Genomic DNA, 20,176 nt, shown 5'->3' with positions numbered 1-20,176 from the left:
CTGAGTGCACCCCGAAAAATGGCAACAGCGCATGGCGGCCGGATGGTCACCCATCCAAGTGCCGGCCACGTCCAGCAGCGCTTAACGTCGGTGATCTCTGCGTCAAGGCCGTTGCCACGCATCTTGTAAGTGTTCATCCAATAAAATGCAGTCTTTGGTTTGCTTCCCAAAACATGATGTGATCGTGCCAGTTTAAGATTTTCCCAGGTATTTACTTGACTTGACATCCTTTAGATTTGTCCCATTCCTTATAATCATACAATTGCCACTTTTCGCACCAAACAGATATGGTGTCTAAGCCATTCTGTAATTGATTTAAATCTTCTGATGACGGTTGATGACAGCATCAGTCAGATTTGTCACCAGTCAAAGCTTCGTAATAACAGGCCTCGGAAGGTCCAACGGCGCCGACCGACCGCCGTGTCATCCTCAAGACAAGTGTCGCTGGATGCGGATATGGAGGGGCATGTAGTGAGCATACCGTCCTCTCGGCTGTTGTCAGTTTTCGTGACCGGAGCCGCTACTTCTCAGTCAAATAGCTCCTCAATTGGCCTCACGAGGGCTGAGTGCACCCAGCTTGCAACAGCTTTCGGCAGACCTATACGGTCACTCTCCGTCCCCCCTCCCATGTGCTAACCAAGCCCGACAGCGCTTAATTTGGTGATCTGATAGGAACCGGTGTTACCACAGTGTTGACAATCTAAGCTTAGTCACTTGCTAAATATTTTGCTAAATTTTTGATACGGGAGCATACTGTAATGCAGAGTTGAACGTTTGCAGATGTTCGTGTGGACGGCAGTAGTGACGCTGATGCTGGCTGGCGCCGGGTGGGCGCTGGAGCAGCCAGGTGCGACCGCGATGCCAGCCGTGGCGGCGACCGCCGACCCCGCCAAGGCGGGCGCTGCTGCGGCGGCGCCTGCCACAGAGGACGCCTGGAGCTACGTGCAGACCTGCGCCGACCGGCCAGACGTCGCTACTTGCCTCGAGGAGAGCGCCGTGCTCGCGCTCAAGCAGCACCTCCCAGCCGGAGGTCAGTGGCACTCTAAACTACACAGCAGGAACGGGAATCAGTAGTTGAGAAGGGAGTGAGGCGAGGTTGTAGCCTATCCCCTATTAAATATCTAGGTGCATCAGTGGGAAGCGATTTCTAGTGGAACGAGCATGTAAGGATTGTTGTAGGGAAGGCGAATGGACGACTTCGGTTAATTGACGAATTTTAGGAAAGTGTGCTTGTCAGTAAAGGATACTGCATATACACTACTGGCCATTAAAATTGCTACACCACGAAGATGACGTGCTACAGACGCAAAATTTAACCGACAGGAAGAAGATGCTGTGATATGCAAATGATTAGCTTTTCAGAGCATTTACACAAAGTTGGCGCCGGTGACTACACCTACAACGAGCTAACATGAGAGAAGTTTCCAACCGATTACTCATACACAAACAGCAGTTGACCGGCGTTGTCTAGTGAAACGTTGTTGTGATGCCTCGTTTAAGGGTGAGAAATGCGTACCATCACGTTTCTGACTTTGCTAAAAGTCGTATTGTAGCCTATAGCGATTGCGGTTTATCGTATCGCGACATTGCTGCTCGCGTTGGTCGAGACCCAATGACTGTTAGCAGAATATGGAATCGGTGGGTTCAGGAGGGTAATACGGAACGCCGTGCTGGATCCCAACGGCCTCGTATCACTAGCAGTCGAGATGACAGGCATCTTATCCGCATGGCTGTAACGGATCGTGCAGCCACGTCTCGATCCCTGAGTCAACAGATGGGGACGTTTGCAAGACAACAACCATCTGCACGAACAGTTCGACGAAATTTGCAGCAGCATGGACTATCAGCTCGGAGGCCATGGCTGCGGTTACCCTTGACGCTGCATCACAGACGAACGCCTGCAATGGTGTACTCAACGTCGAACCTGAGTGCACGAATGGCAAAACGTCATTTTTTTCGGATGAATCCAGGTTCTGTTTACAGCATCATGATGGTCGTATCCGTGTCGGCGACATCGTGGTGGGCGCCCATTGGAAGCGTGTATTCGTCACCGCCATACTGGCGTATCACCCGGCGTGATGGTGTGGGGTGCCATTGGTTACACGTTTCGGTCACCTCTTGTTCGCATTGGCGGCTCTTTGAACAGTGGACGTTACATTTCAGATGTGTTACGACCCGTGGCTCTACCCTTCATTCGATCCATGTGAAACCCTACATTTCAGCAGGATAATGCACGACCGCATGTTGCAGGTCCTGTACGGGCCTTTCTGGATACAGAAAATGTTCGACTGCTGCCCTGGCCAGCACATTCTGCAGATATCTCACCAATTGAAAAAATCTGGTCAATGGTGGTCGAGCAACTGGCTCGTTACGATCCGCCAGTCACTACTCCTCATGAACTGTGGTATCGTGTTAAAGCTGCATGGGCAGCTGTACCTGTACACGCCATCCAAGCTCTGTTTGACTCAATGCCCAGTAGTATCAAGGCCGGTATTACGGCCAGAGGTGGTTGTTCTGGGTACTGATTTCTCAGGATCTATACACCCAAATTGGGTGAAAATGTAAACACATGTGAGTTCTAGTATAAAATATTTGTCCAATGAATACCCGTTTATCATCTGCATTTCTTCTCGGTGTAGCAATTTTAAGGGCCAGTAGTGTATCTGCAGCTACATAGATACCCCACAAGCCACTGTATGGTGCGTGCCAGAGGGTATCCTGTACAACTACTGGTCTTTACTTTCCTGTCCCACTCGCAAATAGAGTGTGGGGAAAACGACTGGCCACATACTTCCGTACGAGCTCTAATCTCTCTAATATTATCTTCGTGGTCCTTAGGAGAAATGTACTTTGGCAGCAGTAGAATCGTTCTGCAGTCAGCCTCGAATGCCGGTTCTCTAAATTTTCTCAATAGTGCTTCTCGCAAAGAACTTCGCATTCCGTCCATTGATTCCCATTTGAGTTCCCGAAGCATCTGCGTAATACTTGGGTGTTCTTCGAACCTACCGGTAACAAATCTAGCAACCCGCGTCTGAACTGCTTCGATGTCTTCCTTTAATCCGATCCGGTGCGGATCCCAAGCACTCGAATAGTACTCAACAGTGGGTCGCACTAATGTCCTATATGTGATCATTTCTACAGACTTTCCAAAAATTATCCCAATAAGCCGAAGCTGACCGTTCGCCTTCTCTACTACAATCCATACATGCTCATTCCATTTCATACTGCTTTGCAACGCTACACCTAGACATTTAATCGACGTGACAGTGTCAAGCGGCACACTGCTACTGCTGTACTCGAACATTACTGGTTTATTTTTCATACTCATCTTCATTAACTTACGTTTTTATACATTTAGTACTACTTGCCATTCACCAAACCAACTAGAAAGTTTGTCCTAATGCATGATATTATGCAGAAGTATGCTTTTAAAAGCATTCATCGGGTTGAAGACCTACGCGCCTCTTTTCCTGACTGTATCTGTTAATTCACTTCCCAGGTTTCCTTGGACGAAAGCCAGTTGGATCATCAGATAATATGACTGCCTAGTAAGAACACGAAGAGAGCAATGCCAATGTTGTTAGAGGCAGTAACTTAGCGGTTCTCAGACATCATAGTTGTCTGAAATGTTTACCTGACGACAATTGTCAATAAAATAACCAGAAGTAGAGATAAAGTCGAAGATTCCCCTGCTTCAACGTGGAGTAACGCACAGAAGTTACTAGGCTGGTAGGAAAACATGTGCATGGTCTTCATCTTGTTGTTAATTTGAAATGAATGTTTTGTGGGTTCATCACTACAGTGTACGTAATAGTACTAGCCAAAAACAGAGTGTGTAAAAGGTTTTGTGAGCCAAATAAACATGAAAAGACTTATTCTGATAGTAACTGACTTCACAATTCCATATTTATGAATCAGAATTTCCCATTTTTTCTGAGGAGTTGAGAGGTCATTCTCGTACTAGTACACTGTTATAGACTTTCGAGATAGGGGATGACAAAGCAGCTTGTCACATGTTTCTGGTGCTGTCTTGTGTAGATGAAGTCCGGTAATTAAGCACAATGTCATGCTTACAGCTCTTTAACTTTTTTTGCCTCACTTTACTGGATAGTTTCTCCATAATGAATCAAATATCATAATGTTCTCTTCGACCTATTTCAGCGGAAATAAGCAGCGCAGCGAAGAGATACAGACGATGTAGCTAATGCCACCAGTCTCGCTGTTTGGACAGGAACCAGACCGTGAAGCAACCGGATTCGTGGTAACCGTTTCGTTTCAGAGACCTTAACGTAACGAAACGTAGGATGTTAATGATATCGTTAAATCGACCCGACAGCATTGTAGTTAGCTCTGCTTGAAACAACACCGCTCGACACCACTGTGGACTTCTGAAGCAACATGGCATAGAAGGAGTAGTTTGTGACGTAAGATTGTCTCAGCATACGACTGCCAAATAATACCATTACGTTCACGTTTCTTAGAAAACAAAAGCTAGAAAAGGTTTACAGCTTAACATAATTTTGTCTGCTACCGTACAGCACTCCTATGTGTCGTCATGGGATAGTGCACATACGGTTACAAAGTCTATGATGGAACAATACTTGTGCTCTATTGATGAAGCTTTAAAGTTCTAACCAGCCGATAACATCGCCGTCGACTTGCGGTTGCAAGTAGTGGAGATGAATGGCAGCCAAGGACTCGCTAGACTCGTCACGACAGGACATTTATGCGTCTCTAACGTAGGCAGCTGCACTACTACTATCTACAGAGTGCAACTGATGTCATAGTCTCAGTTTACCAGCCACCACGATGGCGAAGAAGTCGGTCGGCTGGTTTGTGGGAAAACTGGGTCACGAGTGGAAGAGGGCGAAAACTTTGCCTCAGCGAGGTCCACATTCACGTGAAAGTTTGCATAACGTGAAAGTGCAGCCACAGGTGTTTTCTTTTTACTATTATTTGTCCAGGGGCATCACACCCTCGTTTTGGAGGAGCGACTCCTCTCCTCCGAGAGAAAGAGCGTCAGTGTTTGTCAACCTCAGAGGAACGATAACCGGTTGTGTGGCTAGCAGGCCTTTTTGCTCGCTGTCGGTGGCGCGCAGCTAGTACTGCTCAGCCCGTCTTCCCAACCAGTTCTTCCGGTGTGCGCAACCATCTAAACTCGTCTCGCCGACTGTTTTCACTCCCGTATGCAACTTTTTCCATGGAAAATGGTTCTGTATGCATTTTCTTAAACAGGTATTCAACAGGACAAATCTCTTCTCTTAAAACTTGCCTAGAAGCTTACCTTTTTTTAAGTTAAGTTAACTGGAATTTATGTTGCCGATTATTTGCCGTTGCAGAGTGGTCCATAATTTCTCAGGTGTCTATACCTTTATGAATACTGCTTTATCCCTGACTATTGAGGTTCCGACCTTCAGCAGATCATTGTGAAGAAATGGGTCGAAGGATTTCAGGGACATGGTTCGGTGTAATTGTGGTGTCACCGCCAGATACCACACTTGCTAGGTGGTAGCCTTTAAATCGGCCGCGGTCCGCTAGTATACGTCGGACCCGCGTGTCGCCACTGTCAGTGATTGCAGACCGAGCGCCGCCACACGGCAGGTCTAGTGAGACGTCCTAGCACTCGCCCCAGTTGTACAGCCGACTTTGCTAGCGATGCTACACTGACAACTACGCTCTCGTGCTCTCGTTTGCCGAGACGATAGTTAGCATAGCCTTCAGCTACGTCATTTGCTACGACCTAGCAAGGCGCCATTACCAGTTAATATTGAGACTGTAAAAACCTGTACAGTCAAGAGCGATGTACACCAATTATGGAATAAAGTTAAGTATTCCAGCAGCAACGTACCTTATTGGCTATATTAATGACATTGTCATTTTCCAGACCTCACGCCAGCCTGCGTGAGCTTGAAAGCGTGCATTTCGGCCTCCTCTAGCAACACGGTGTTGGCTCTTCTGCCAACACAATAGTAATCTGTCCGTTCAGTCCATATAGGGTTCATACGGCAACGTAGAGGTTGTCTCTTCACACTCGCTAGCACAATGGACTCGCTTTCTGGAGGACGACGGTTCAAAGCCGCGTCCGGCCATCCACATTTAGGTTTTCCGTGATTTCCCTAAATCGCTCCAGGCTAATACGGGGATGGTCCCTGTGAAAGGGCACGGCCAATTACCTTCCACATCCTGGACACAATCCGAGCTTGTCATCCGTCTCTAATGACCTCGATGTCGACGGGACGCTAAATCCAACCTACCATTTCCTTCTTCTCACTCGCTCCATACACGAATGAGATAGAAAAGAAAGAGATTAATATCGTTACAAATACCGCTTTGCCACTGGCTGTAATGAACGACAATCTTACATTCTACAGTGGATGCAAATTGGAAAATCTGTGGTAAGGTCTTATGGGGCCAAACTGCTGAGATCATCGGTCCCTAAGCCTTCACTCTACTTAATCTAAATTAAACTAACTTACGCTATGGACAACACACACACCCATGCCCGAGAGAGGACTCGAACCTCCGGCGGGGGCAGCCGCACTGACCGTGACAAGACACCTCAGACCGCGCGGCTACAGTGGATGCCTAACGTACGACCTAGCAGTGGTATTCGTCAATGCATTCAACTGACCTGGTCGGAAAGGAGCTTCATTAATACAGCATTTCACTATCGTAAGATGGTTAACAGAGTTGCCACTATTTCATATAAATCATAATAGTAAAATCATCACAAAGAGACGAGATCTATATCAGTTTCGTCACCTTACGTTTCCTCATCTTACAAGGGAAGCAGTACGACTGGAACGGCTAAAACAGAATAAAAATGATTTTGAAATGCAAAGATGTTTCTGTTATACCAGACGTCAAAGACATTTAACTGTAAAACTCTGCATTTTTTTTTTTTTTTTTTTTTGTACAATCTGTTGTGGCAGGAGCCAATTCACGGAGTTTGGAGGAAGCCGAAAGGCACGCGTTTAAGCTCACGCAGGCTGGCGTGAGGTCTGGAAAATGACAAGGAAATTAGAACTTAGACAAACGGACGCAGATGGTGAAATACTTAATTTTAATCCATAATTGGAGAACATCGCTCTTGATGATACATAAGTACAATCTCAATATAAACTGGTAATGGCGCCTTGCTAGGTCGTAGCAAATGACGTAGCTAAAGGCTATGCTAACTATCGTCTTGGCAAATGAGAGCGTATTGGTCAGTGTAGCTTCTCTAGCAAAGTCGGCTGTACAACTGGGGGCGAGTGCTAGGAAGTCTCTCTAGACCTGCCGTGTGGCGGCGCTCGGTCTGCAATCACTGACAGTGGCGACACGCGGGTCCGTCGTATACTAGCGGACCTAGGCCGATTTAAAGGCTACCACCTAGCAATTGTGGTGTCTGGCGGTGACACCACACAATCGACGTCTGAAGGTTAACAATCTCAAGACTACAGAAGCCCAAGTCGCCGAAGAAACAACAATATCGTTTAACAGACATGTATGGCCAGCGGCTTGACAACAGCCATAAATGGGGTGGTATTTGGCAAGAAGCTAAAAATATGCTCGAAATAATGCCCGTTAACACACGCAACACTTAAACAGTCATACTTTCCAAAGAAAAAAAGTAAGTTTCTATGTTATACGTTCCCTCCTTACTCGTCACGGTAGTATCAATGTGGAGAGTCAATGAAATTTCTAAAAACAGCTTAATGGAACAGGCTGTACACTCGAGAAAGGCAACATGTGGACATACATATTTTTTGTGGTGTCGCACTGTAGTAGTCCAATATCGAAAGCCAGGTCTGTGCCACGAACTGTTGTATTCCGCTATTTTTTAATCACTTCATTGAAATTCCACCTATTGGCGTACTATTGCCATACTAAAGCGAACCAGATGTCTTAGCTAGAAATGCGAGAAATAACTATTACTACTGGATGTAGCAAACCTTGGAGTCTTTAGTTTCCATACCTGAGACACTATTTAATATCAAACAATTAAAAAGCGGATTTATCTCCGTAACACATATTAACAAGTTTGTGTATATCGTACAATAAAAATTTCAATCCACTTTCACTGGACTTCTTTTTCTAGGGACACATTAAGACTGTAGCTTAGCGAACACTCGAGGTCTTAAAGGAATATCTGTTTTTTTTTTTTTAAGATTGTAATCGTGTCTCAAGAACCGCAGCTAGCACTTACTATTTTTTACTGGTTCTGTAAAATAAAAAGCATGGCACAATGTGTGCAGTGGAGTATATGGGAGACATTCTGAACATGTTTCAGAAACCTATAGTAGGAGAATCGCGCAGTTACGGATTGCTGTTTGAAATATGTCCGTCCCACTACATTTTGAGTACATAAAATTTTGTAATTAAAAATAGACTTTCATAATGTATATTCCCTAATTTCACGGGTTATACCAATCAGAAGCAACAAGGAAGTTAGGCTGCTTTACTAAAGAATCAGAAAACTTTTTCCAGGCAGCGTTGTAAATGTTCAATGCGTAGGACTTGGAGTGCTTCGATAAGACACTACAGTCAAAACTAGCCGAGAACAGATTAAACAAAATTACGGTTTTTGTCAAAGCCATCAGTCTAGCCTACTAGTAACTCAATAATATTCTTGATAGTTAAAACATCTAGAGGAATATTCCAGCAGCAGGCTTTACGCTATTTTATACAGTTGTAATGGTGGCTATCCGGTACATTTCTATAGGCCTCACTCAGACAAACTGCAACAAGTGTAATTTGTAGCCCTCTCTGGACATTCGATGTCACGGTCTGATAAATGTTAAAACAGCATGTTTAGGTTAATGGCTGTTACTACACGAGAGGGTGCATCTCCGAAAGTAGGTATCGAGGAAACTAAGATGTAAAACACAACTACTACTTTGGCGTCTATGAGCGAAAGTTCCAGAGCAGCATATCGCCATCTGAGCAACACCTAACTCTGTTCAGTGTTAATGGACTACCGGTGTTCTTTTTCCGGCGGTGCACCGAGTTGTAAGTGCAGCTTGCGAGCAGTTTCCTGTTACGGAAGGCAGTCCCTCCCAGTACGGCACGTCGGCCACGGAAGTGCTCCTGAGAGCGCCTTTTAGATTACAGGGACAGTCAAAGGAGGTTAGCTTTCTTCTTCGTGTTGACACGCAGACTCTTCCGACTTCACACGTTGTAAGTACGTGTCCTTCCGACTCATAACCATGTCACTGTGCACCGTGTGTAGCGAGAATGACTTGCTTCTCTCTGAACAGCAGCCCACGGGGACAATGCGTCAGCGTAAAATGTTCGTGAAACGTGGCAACTTGTGCTGTTTTTCTGCAGGCTATTCGCCTGAGAACCTTCAGAGTAATGGCGTGTATTCTGTTTCATTCAAAGTCTGTTGTTGCCATCAACATTTTATGCCTGTGTAATGAGCCTCGTAGCGGTGGTTCCATAAGAAAAACTTTTCCAACTTTATAGCATGAATGAAAGGGGAAAAGCTACCGCTTTACTGTAGAGATGAAAGTCTCACTGCGAAATGAATCGTCTATAAGCTGACTATAGTTCCTCTTACAATAATATGTACAGCAATTAAGTTGAAAACGAGGTGACAAAACGTTTAAGATAATAGACTCTCGTTCGAAAGGTACGGTCTTGCAATCACAGCCCGTTCATCCATATTTAGGTTTTCCATGCTTTCTCTAAATTACTTGAGGTAAATGGTAGGATGGTTCCTTTGCAATAGGCACGACGGATATCTTGCACCAAATATTTGACTTCATGATAACTTTGGAATGCGATAACCATACAGCGGATAATGTGGAGTGAATATGTCCTTTGATTTAGAAGGCCAAGAATCTGAAGGGAAACCTGAATGCTAATGGTATGGTGCTAGATGTCCGTTGAGAATAAAGACGTTAGTGAAAACAATGATATCAGAGGAGAGCATTTACAATAGTTGTTCTTTCAAATTTCATTTGCTTCGATGTAGCACAAAATTACATACTCTTACTTCCTGTATACTGACAAAGAATAAGACAGTCACTCATTTGTTTCTCTCTCACAGTAGATCGATATTAGCACAGGCTGGCGAAAATTATACCACCTAGTCCTCCGAAGCTAATCATTTTTTAGCACTAAGGATGTTGTATCAGCTGTTCTAATATGATTCCCTCAAAAATCCCGAGCAAAATTAAACAGGTCGAATAGCAGTTTCAAGAGCATTGCATCTAACAGAGTATGGAGAACAGAGCACGGAGAACTGCACTAGGTCGTTCTTATTCGAAGCATGTTCCTTTTGTCGACTATGTGACACGTTTCATCTACTGCTTTGAGAAAATCACGGACAAAATTTGGCCACTCTCAGTCGTTCGACAGTTAGTTTTGCTGGTGGCATACTCAGATTTTGATTATTGGCATAGTTGCAGGCTTGCAAAGCCCCTGTCGCATAGCCGTCTATTAACGGCAGCCAAAATTTTAGCACCCTGTCGTACATCTCTTCTAGTTATTTTCGTCATCTTACGACTTCGTTTGTAACCTGCACACAAAGCAAAAGCAGGCAACAAATCCAACATTTGGCTCTGTATATGATTCTCCTGTCTAAATTCAGCAACGAGCATTTGACGTTCTGCGCTCGCCGATCACAAATTCTAAATATTTCCTAAATTCTAAAAGAGAAAAAAAACTTTTATTTACCTTTGTCAGTGATAATATGAGTACCATAAAAAGTGTTCTTCAGTGATGTAACTAGCATGCTAAAATTTTTAAGCAATAGGCATGAAATGAAAACATGTGTACATACGTGAGTTATTCTACCCAACCTTTGAAGGGAAATCATTATAAATGGGAAACAGACGCATCTAGTAAAGCACTTATGACCCGGATTTAGCGAGTTCGTGGCCATTCGGAGCTTCTTTAAGCAGGTCATCCATGGACCACTGTAGAGGGTACGACGAACTGTTCGGCTGGTGAGCCGTGGTTTATCATCTCCACTATGGCCTTTGATCTAAAAACTGAATCTAAGTAATATTAGGTATTTACACGTGGCCCATGCTTCTTCACGTTTTGAGGGAAGTGATTCAGATGGGATCATCCATTCAATGAGATGGGAGCATCTGGTCTCGCAGTACGACAATCCCTGAGATGGTGGTGTATTGCGCAGGCTTTCAGTCAAAAGCAGAAAACAACAAGTGTAGTCCAGCAGTGACTGAGCACTCCGTTATGTATTTTACGTTTGCAATGTACATGCACCGTCTTTCTCATTTCTGGCCTGCGTTTCTCCCCTTATGTTGAATAGGGCAATATCCGCTAGGCGATAGACTTTATCGTAAGACATTGGGGACGGAAATGCCAGTAACCGTTTACATACTTTGTTTAAAGAATTGTCATCTAATATCTTGCAGACACGTGGAATATAGCTTATAACTAAGCGCTGTGTGTTCCTTATTTGGAATAAAGATAATTCAGAAATAAATTAGAATGGAAAAATTATATTTGTCTGTAGCCAGCAGGTAGTAAGATGTGTAGGATAAAAATGTCATACACTTTCTATCGGAAATCGAAAGAATTGGAAGAATGCGGCATTCTACTGCGTGATACTCAAAAGTATCCCCCGAGAGCTCTGCTGCTTAACTGACTGTGAATACTTCTTTGATGCCCTCGCGATGCAGATTGAGAGAATAGTAGTACTTCCACGATCTGCTGTATCTGTCGTTTATCAAATACGAGTCAGCGTCGCACCAATTAGTCAAAGATTTAGAAATTTTTAAGTGACTGTGCAGAAAATCCGTGTGTGTAATGCAGGGGCGCCGAGCTGAGATGAGATAGGTGCCGATGAAAAGATGGCGCAGCGGGCGCGCGGCTGATTCATGTGGGAGCCGCGACTGAGGGCCGTGACCCAGAGAACGCACCCCGACCGTTACCCGCCAGCCACTCTCCCACAGGCGGGATACCATCACGAGCATTACGCGCACCGCTCTTCCCCGCTCTCCGCTGCCCAGTCGTTAGGGGGAAGTTAGGGCCGTATATCTTGATCAGCAAGCAATGGATGTGGGTGTCACGAGGAGGTATCTAGCCTAATATCTTCTGTACTTGGCCCAAAACATTCTGCAACACAGTCGTGACAAGGCATATTGCAAGCTGTATCACATTTGGTCTGTGTTGGTATGAGACATGATTATTATTTGTGATCCAACTGATCGACGGTTTGTCCGCATCACCATTCGACACCGCCGAGCTACGACAGTGAGGTGACAAAGGCCATGGGATATCGAAATGTATACATAAAGATGGCGGAATTATCGCGTACATAAGGCGTAAAAGAGCAGTGCATTGGCGGTGCTTTTATTTGTACCCAGGTGATACACCGAAAAGGATTCCGATGTGATCATGGCCGCAAGACGGGAATTAACAGACTTAACGCAGAATGGAAGATAGAACTAGAGGCATGGGACATTCCATTTCGGAAGACGTTAGGGAATTCAGTATTCCAAGATCCACAGTGTCAAGACTGTACCGAGAATAGCACATTACCTCTCCACGTACAACGCAGTGGTCAAAGGCCTTCAAAAAAATGGGTCAAATGGCTCTGAGCACTATGGGACTTAACATCTATGGTCATCAGTCCCCTAGAACTTAGAACTACTTAAACCTAACTAACCTAAGGACAGCACACAACACCCAGCCATCACGAGGCAGAGAAAATCCCTGACCCCGCCGGGAATCGAACCCGGGAACCCGAGCGTGGGAAGCGAGAACGCTACCGCATGACCACGAGATGCGGGCCAAAGGCCTTCACTCAGCGGCCGAGGCAGCAGCGTTTGCGTAGAGTTGTCAGTGCTAACAGAGAAGTAACAACGCGTGAAATAACCGCAGAAATCAACGTGGGACATAAAACGAATGTATGCATTAGGACCGTGGGGGGAAATCTGGCGTTAATGGGTTATGGCAGCAGGCGACTGACGCGAGTGCCTTTGTAAACAGCACGACACCTCCTACAGTTCGTGAGCATATCGGTTGGACCGTAGACGACTGGAAAATCGTGGCCTGGTCAGATGAGGCCCGATTTCGGTTGCGAAGAGCTGGTACTGGAGTTCAAGTGTGGCGCGGACCCCACGAAGTCATGGACCCAAGTAGTCAACGAGGTACTACGCGAGCTGGTGATAGCTCCATAATGCCGTGAGCTGTGATTACATGAATGGACTGGGTCCTCCAGTCCAACTGAACCGATCATTGACGGTAAATGGTTATGTTCGGCTACTTGGAGACCATTTGCAGTGGATAATAGTGCGCCATGGCACCAGGCCATGACTGTTTGCGATTGGTTTGAAGAACATTCTGGACAGTTCTGAATTGGCCACCCAGGGCGGCCAATATGAATCCTATCGAATATTTATGGGACGTAATCGAGAGGTCAGTTCGTGCACAACAATCCGCAAAAAAAAAAGTTCAAATGTGTGTGAAATCTTATGGGACTTAACTGCTAAGGTCATCAGACCCTAAGCTTACACACTATTTAACCTAAATTATCCTAAGGATAAACACACACACCCATGCCCGAGGGATGACTCGAACCTCCGCCAGGATCAGCCGCACAGTCCATGACAGCAGCGCCTGAGACCGCTCGGCTAAACCCGCGCGGCTCAAAACTCCACCACGGCAACACTTTCGTAATTATGGATTGCTATAGAGCCAACAAGGCTCAATATTGCTGCGGGGAACTTCCAACGATTTGTTGAGTCAATGCTACGTCTGGTTGCTTTACTACAGTGGGCAAATGACGGTCGGGCATGATATTAGGAGTATCCGTGACTTTTGTCACCTCAGTGTATTTTTCTGACGCATGCTGGTTGACAGAGATTAATTGAAGCTTTTGGAAATTCCATTATGTTGGTCGTTTAGCAGTTTACCAGGTCACACCAGATTTGTACGTAAATGTACATCAAACAGCATAATTCTGTTTACAGATAACTGTCGGAATTGTTCTGACTGAGAAAAGCGGCGTATATATTCCCACTGGAACATCGTTCCGTTTCATACTTGATATTACGTTTTGTCATTTCTCTCAGTGACATAACGCAAGTGAGTGAACAATTCCAGGACATGGGCACCGCTCGAAATTATCAGGTGGCAGATTCTTCGTCTATTCTGAGCACGTACGTGATGATGTACGTGGTAGCAATGCAGGCTGTCTGGCAGACAAAAGGAGCGCAACACCGAACACGCGTGCTGTGTCCGGCTTGGAACGTTGTCTGGCAGACGCTCCTGGCCGCACGCATTCGAGGACGGCCGCTGCTGACAATGGGGCCACGCACAGCTTCTCATTATGGACACACCCCGTTATTTGCATACCGGACTCTTACATCCGGACCTGTGACATGTATTTCCTCGCGAGCTAATGCAATGCGGAAAGCGACTGAACGATAGAAGTGAGTAGGGATTGGTACATCAAGTTCGTTTTCAGGGGTTCACTTAAGAGTTTAGGAATTTGAGGATGTACCGTATACCCGGACGACACTCTACAATAAATCGTACAGCCTTATATTTTTCCTTTAACTCGACCCGTGCAGATACCATTATTAACAACCACGGTACTTACTACCACGGTGAGGCTTGACAGAACTGAATAACTCCATGGCACGCTCTGCCTTCTTGCAGTACCCATAGAAATGCAACGTGCACATACATTTCATCCTTTTCTCTTGCTTAAAGTCAATTTTTTATTGTTAATGACTTCACGTACGTTTTACAATAACATTCTATGCGACTGGATTTGTGATACCCAGTCGGAAAGGGCACAGTTCGTAGTAGTTCCTGGAAAGTCATCGAGTAAAACAGAGATAATATCTGGCGTTCCTCAAGGAAATATTATAGGCCGTCTGCTGTTCCTGATCCTCACAAAATATTTAGGAGACTATCTGAGTATTCTTCTTCGATTGTATGCAGATAATGCTGTCATTTACAGTCTTATAAAGCCATCAGATGATCAAAGCAAATTGCAAAACGATTTAGACAAGATTTCTGTATTGCACAAAAATGGAAATTGACTCTAAATAATGAAAAGTGTGAAATCATCCACATGATTACTAAAAGGAATCCGCCAAATTTCTACTACACAATAAATCACAGAAACGTAAAGGCTATAAATTCAACTAATTAGTGATTACATTTACGAATAACTTCAACTGGAACGATAACATAGAAAATGTTGCGGGTAAATCAAACCAAAGACTGCGTCTTATTGGTAGACCGCTTAGAAAATGCAACGGGACTACTAAAGGGACTGCTTGCAGTATGCTTTTCCGCTCTCTTCTGGAGTACTGCTGCGCAGTTCGGAATCCCCTCAGATAGGATGGAACGGAGAACATTGCAGAAGCTCAAAGAAGGGCAGCTCATTTTGTACTGTGGCGAAATAGGGGAGAGCATCCCACGGATATGATGCTCAAATAGCGGTGGCAACCATTAAAACAAAGACGTTTTTCGATGCGGCAAGATCTCATTTAGATTTCAATCGTCAACTTTCTTCTCAGAGAGTGAAAATATTTTGTTGGCGCGTACCTGCGTATAGAGGTATGATCATTTAATAAAATAAGGGAAATCACAGATCGTACTGAAATATATAAATGTACATTTTTCCCGCGCATTATTCGAGAGTGAAACAGTAGAGAGACAGCTTGAAGGTGGTTCGTTGAAATCTCTGCCAGGCACTTAATTGTGAATTTCAGAGTAATTGTGTAGATGCAGAATATCGGCTCCAGAATTACTTGCCAATTACGAAGATTGTGTTGGAGGATGTAACGGAGTCCCACTCGATTTGTTGCTCGTCGTTTAGACGTATCGTGTACTGCGACTATTTTACATTATATAACCCGTAGAAAATCAGTGTTCGATTTCCACTGAATCTAACCCTAAGACATATGCATTTGGATATTACTTTGGTACGTCACTGCTTTACAGACATTGTTGTAATTCATTCGACTGTTGGCGAACATATGAAAACACCTCAGCAACTGAAGTGCAAAAACTGGTTTCACTGTTTATAAAGTGAAGCCAAAGTCTACTGTTGTTAATTCGTAATACGAAGCGATAAGAAGGATAGACGAGAACAGGAGTTCAAGAGGAATATAAATGCTTTTTTCCACATTTCTTGTAAAGAGAGCAACAGATGGCAAACAGTTGCTCAAGTATTGTGTCACTCTAGGCGGATAAATTAATGCAGGAAACACATGGCAGAAGCCTTAAACTAAGCTATCCACAATATCTTGGTGTCATAAAAGCAATTCCACGATTGTCAGTGTCTGTTGTGAAAGAATAAACTTTCTCTGTAAACATAGGAGTGAGTCTAAAAACAATCCACCGTTTACCCGTGACACTACGTTAAATGACAATCCAAATATGAAAGCCTTTTTCAGTAAACATTTTAGTACAGACTACCGTCACTCACACAGAGAATTTAGGAATTTCGGAATTTAGGAATTTCGTGCATCGTGTAACAGGTATCCATTCAAACGAATCTGATTTTCATATCATCAGTTCTATCGATCATATGTAATACAATATTTGCGACTGATGTCTTACCATAAAATGCCAATTGAGCCATCTAGTTTTAAACAACACTGATCTCGCTGCGTGAGAATGTGAAACACATTTATACACTTTCCACAGCATCGTATTTTATACAGACTGTCCGTCAATCATCGGATCTATCGTTCTTAAGTACTGTATGTTCATTATTATTCTGTTTTTCTTTTCCGGAGATGAGAATAATACATACCATATAGGTTGCTATAAAGCTCCTGTTGTCATTTTTCGTAAATAAAGGAACAACTCAATGTACTTCTATCAGAAGCACGAACACGGGTCAGTGTTACTCCATCTTCAGGCGCATACGTCATTTGACTGGACTATTCAAGAGACTCATACTTTCTTTATAACAACGCCGGTGCTGGGGATGACGTGAGGTTTGTATTCAATTTCCAGGTGCCCGCAGCGAGTCAGAAGAGGAAGACGACGATGACCACGGCCTGCTGGACCTGTTGTCGCTGGGCATGTCGAGGCTCTTCCAGGACGGCGAGGAGGAAGCTGGCCTCTCCAAGGAGGACGACGAAGAGGAGGGCAGCGAGGAAGAAGAATCCCAGGAGGCCGGCAGGCAGATCGACGAAGGTAGGCAGTCGTTTCAGTCTGTGTAGGCGCCAAGATACCAGTGTAGGATCCATTCCAACAAATGTAACTCATGAACACGACGTTCACTATTTCTATAACACGTTGCTTTTGTCTTATTAACTTTCTTCTGTAGAAGCTATGACCCTGAAACCAATGAAAAGCTTATCAAGATCCTACAAAAGGGAATATTTTATGAGCTTGATACTCCTCGGTGATGATTCTGCCCTTTTGTATATAAGAGCACCACACCGACAGAATCCCTGAAACGTTAACCATGACTCTTCCAGATAGAAGAATTTTTGCTTTGTTTGTCACACAGTGTTCAGAATGTACCATCATCAATGTCGTGTAATGATAAATACATGTTTATGTTTGATTTAGTGTTATGAAATGTTGGAGAAATTCGATAGAATATGTATGCTGCCGTCCATCTTATTATCCAAGATTTTAAATCTCTTCTTCCGTCGCCTCCTGTTTCCTTCCACAACGCTTCTAAGACTATTTTTATAAGCCTCTCCTTCATTCTTAATATATGTCCAAACCAGTTTCGTTTCCTTCTTTTTATTACATCCAGCAATTCTCTTTGTTCTCCGAATCTTCTCAGTACATCTTTATTTTTCACTCTGTCTTACTAAATTACTCTTTCCATCCTCCGCCATGTCCACATTTTAAAGGCCTCCAGCCTTGCTCTATCTTTCGTCCACAGTGTCCCTGTTTTAGGACCATACAGGAGGACGCTTCATACAAAACATTTTATTAGCCTTTTCCTTAAAGCTGTGTCCACATTCCTGCAGAAAATTCTCCTTTTCTTATAAAATACCTCTTTCACCATTGATATTCTGCTCTTCCAAACGGTTTCTATCCTGCTTCAGAGGTACTTAAAGTTTTGCACATGTTCTAATACTTCTCCATTCAGCATTATCTCTACCTTTGTATTTCCTCCCAGCGTATTACATTTGTTTCCTTCCTATTGATTTTCATTCCATAAGTGGTTCAAATGGCTCTGAGCACTATGGGACTTAACATCTGACGTCATAAGTCCCCTAGAACTTAGAACTACTTAAACCTAAGGACATCACACACATCCATGCCCGAGGAAGGATTCGAACCTGCGACCGTAGCGGTCGCGCGGTTCCAGACTGAAGCGCCTAGAACCGCTCGGCCACCACGGCCGGCTTTCATTCCATAAATCTTCCCTTTAGCTCCAGTAGTCCTCATTTTAATCGTATGAAATGAAGAGCAATAACCCTTTAATGTGAAGTGTATTTCGTTCTTCAGATTATTTGAGGTTAAACCTCTGTAAATGACGTACTTTGTAATGAAACTTTACCCCTTTGTAACGATCACATCAACAGTAGATTGCTCGAAAGAAAACTTACTGGTTAAGAGTTGTACATTCCACAATCGTAGTATTTCGGCTACAATCGGATCGTCACTGGGATAGTCTTTACCTTTTTTCGTAAAGCAATTGAAGCTGGTGCTGAAGAAAAGCGAATAAAACCGGCCGCATTCTGTTTTCAGCCCGAGGCAAGAAGAAGAAGAAGAAGGAGGCGCTGATGAAGCTCTTCATGCTGGGCATGCTCATCAAGTCGAAGATCAGCTTGCTGATGGGCGCGCTCGGCACAATCCTGCAGCTGAAATTCCTGGGCCTGGCCGTGCTGAACCTGCTGGTTGGGCTGTTCCGGCTGTGGCTCGAGTGGCTGAACAAGAAGACGCCGCAGAAGGTGATCTACTACGAGCACGCGCAGCACCAGCACCACTACGAGCACGAGCACCACTACGACGACGAGAACAAGGGCGGCTGGTCAGGCCTCTGGAGCCGCAGCATCGATGGTCAACCCGCCGACGCGCACGCCATGGCCTACTCGGCGCACCAACCCGCCTCCGGCAACTGAGCTCTGCTGCCACCACACTGCCCACGGCGCATCGGAAGGAACAAATAAACCCCTAACAATCTTTACTAAACTGTCGGTTATCGTATAGTTTCCCTTTAAGTCGTCGCGTAGCGTCACGTCGCGTCACATTACCCCGTTGTCGAACGCAAGACAGCATTCACCTTCCGCGTCCGAGGGAACATCACAGATTACATATCAGTGACAGCACTGATACTTTAAGGAGAAAAATCTCCAGTACCTCAGTCTCCAACATTTACGAATCGTTATAGCAGTATCGCCAGTATAAAACTCCACAAATACTTCCAAAGGATTATGTTTATTTATTTATTTATTACATTCAGTCAAGTATTCCAAGAACGAATATTTTTAACACTTAACAACGAGCTTTAAGCTTTTTTGATTTTGTGATATATTTATGAAGCATGAGTGGAATGATTATACACTAATGTGAAAGTTAATCATTCTTATTTATTTTTAATGTACAAAATAATTTATTACTTGTATGAATGCATTTTAATAAAAAAATTTGAAAATATGAATTTTCTTTCAAAAAAATTTAGTTGTTGAATCCTAAAAACGTTAGGCACCCCGCACTATAACCTTCAACTCATTTCCCTGCTTTCAAAACTGAATTACTGTGACATCTACAGCTATAATCTGAAAAACATTATGAAGAGCATGGTAGACGGTGCTTCCTACTGTACCACATGCTAAAGTTTGTTCAAATGTGTGTGAAATCTTATGGGACTTATCTGCTAAGGTCATCTGTCCCTAAGCTTACACATTACTTAACCTAAATTATCCTAAGGACAAACACACACACCCATGCCCGAGGGAGGACTCTAACCTCCGCCAGGCCCAGCCGCACAGTCCATGACTTCACCGCCTAAGACCGCTCGGCTGATCCCGCGTGGCTACTAAAGTTTCTTGCTGTTTCATTCGCATATGGATTGCAGAGACTATGATGTTCAAATGCGTCTGTACGTGTTGTAGAAGGTAAAATTTTTTTCTTCCCGGTCCCTACTGGAGCGATACGTACGAGATTGTAGAATATTCCTAAATTCCTAACTTAATTCTGTTCTTATGTACTTACCTTTCTTTCCGTGTGCGGCAGAGGAATCTAATCTCTTCTTCAAAAGTTGCAGCTTTAATTG

The 20,176-nt window shown here is 44.2% G+C and overlaps 1 protein-coding gene across 1 annotated transcript; it reads left to right on the top strand.

Annotated features, from left to right (window-relative positions):
* Nucleotides 1-803: 803 nt before the first annotated feature.
* On the top strand, nucleotides 804-19,499 carry LOC126183780 (uncharacterized). The gene is made up of 3 exons (XM_049926016.1): nucleotides 804-1,030; nucleotides 16,945-17,127; nucleotides 18,649-19,499. Exons 1-3 carry the CDS (start codon nucleotides 811-813, stop codon nucleotides 19,020-19,022), a joined length of 777 nt encoding a protein of 258 aa, XP_049781973.1. The 5' UTR covers nucleotides 804-810; the 3' UTR covers nucleotides 19,023-19,499.
* Nucleotides 19,500-20,176: the final 677 nt, after the last annotated feature.

Source organism: Schistocerca cancellata, chromosome 4 (genome assembly GCF_023864275.1).
Source record: "Schistocerca cancellata isolate TAMUIC-IGC-003103 chromosome 4, iqSchCanc2.1, whole genome shotgun sequence".
Lineage (NCBI taxonomy): Eukaryota > Metazoa > Arthropoda > Insecta > Orthoptera > Acrididae > Schistocerca > Schistocerca cancellata.
This window is presented reverse-complemented; position numbering and strand designations above follow the sequence as displayed.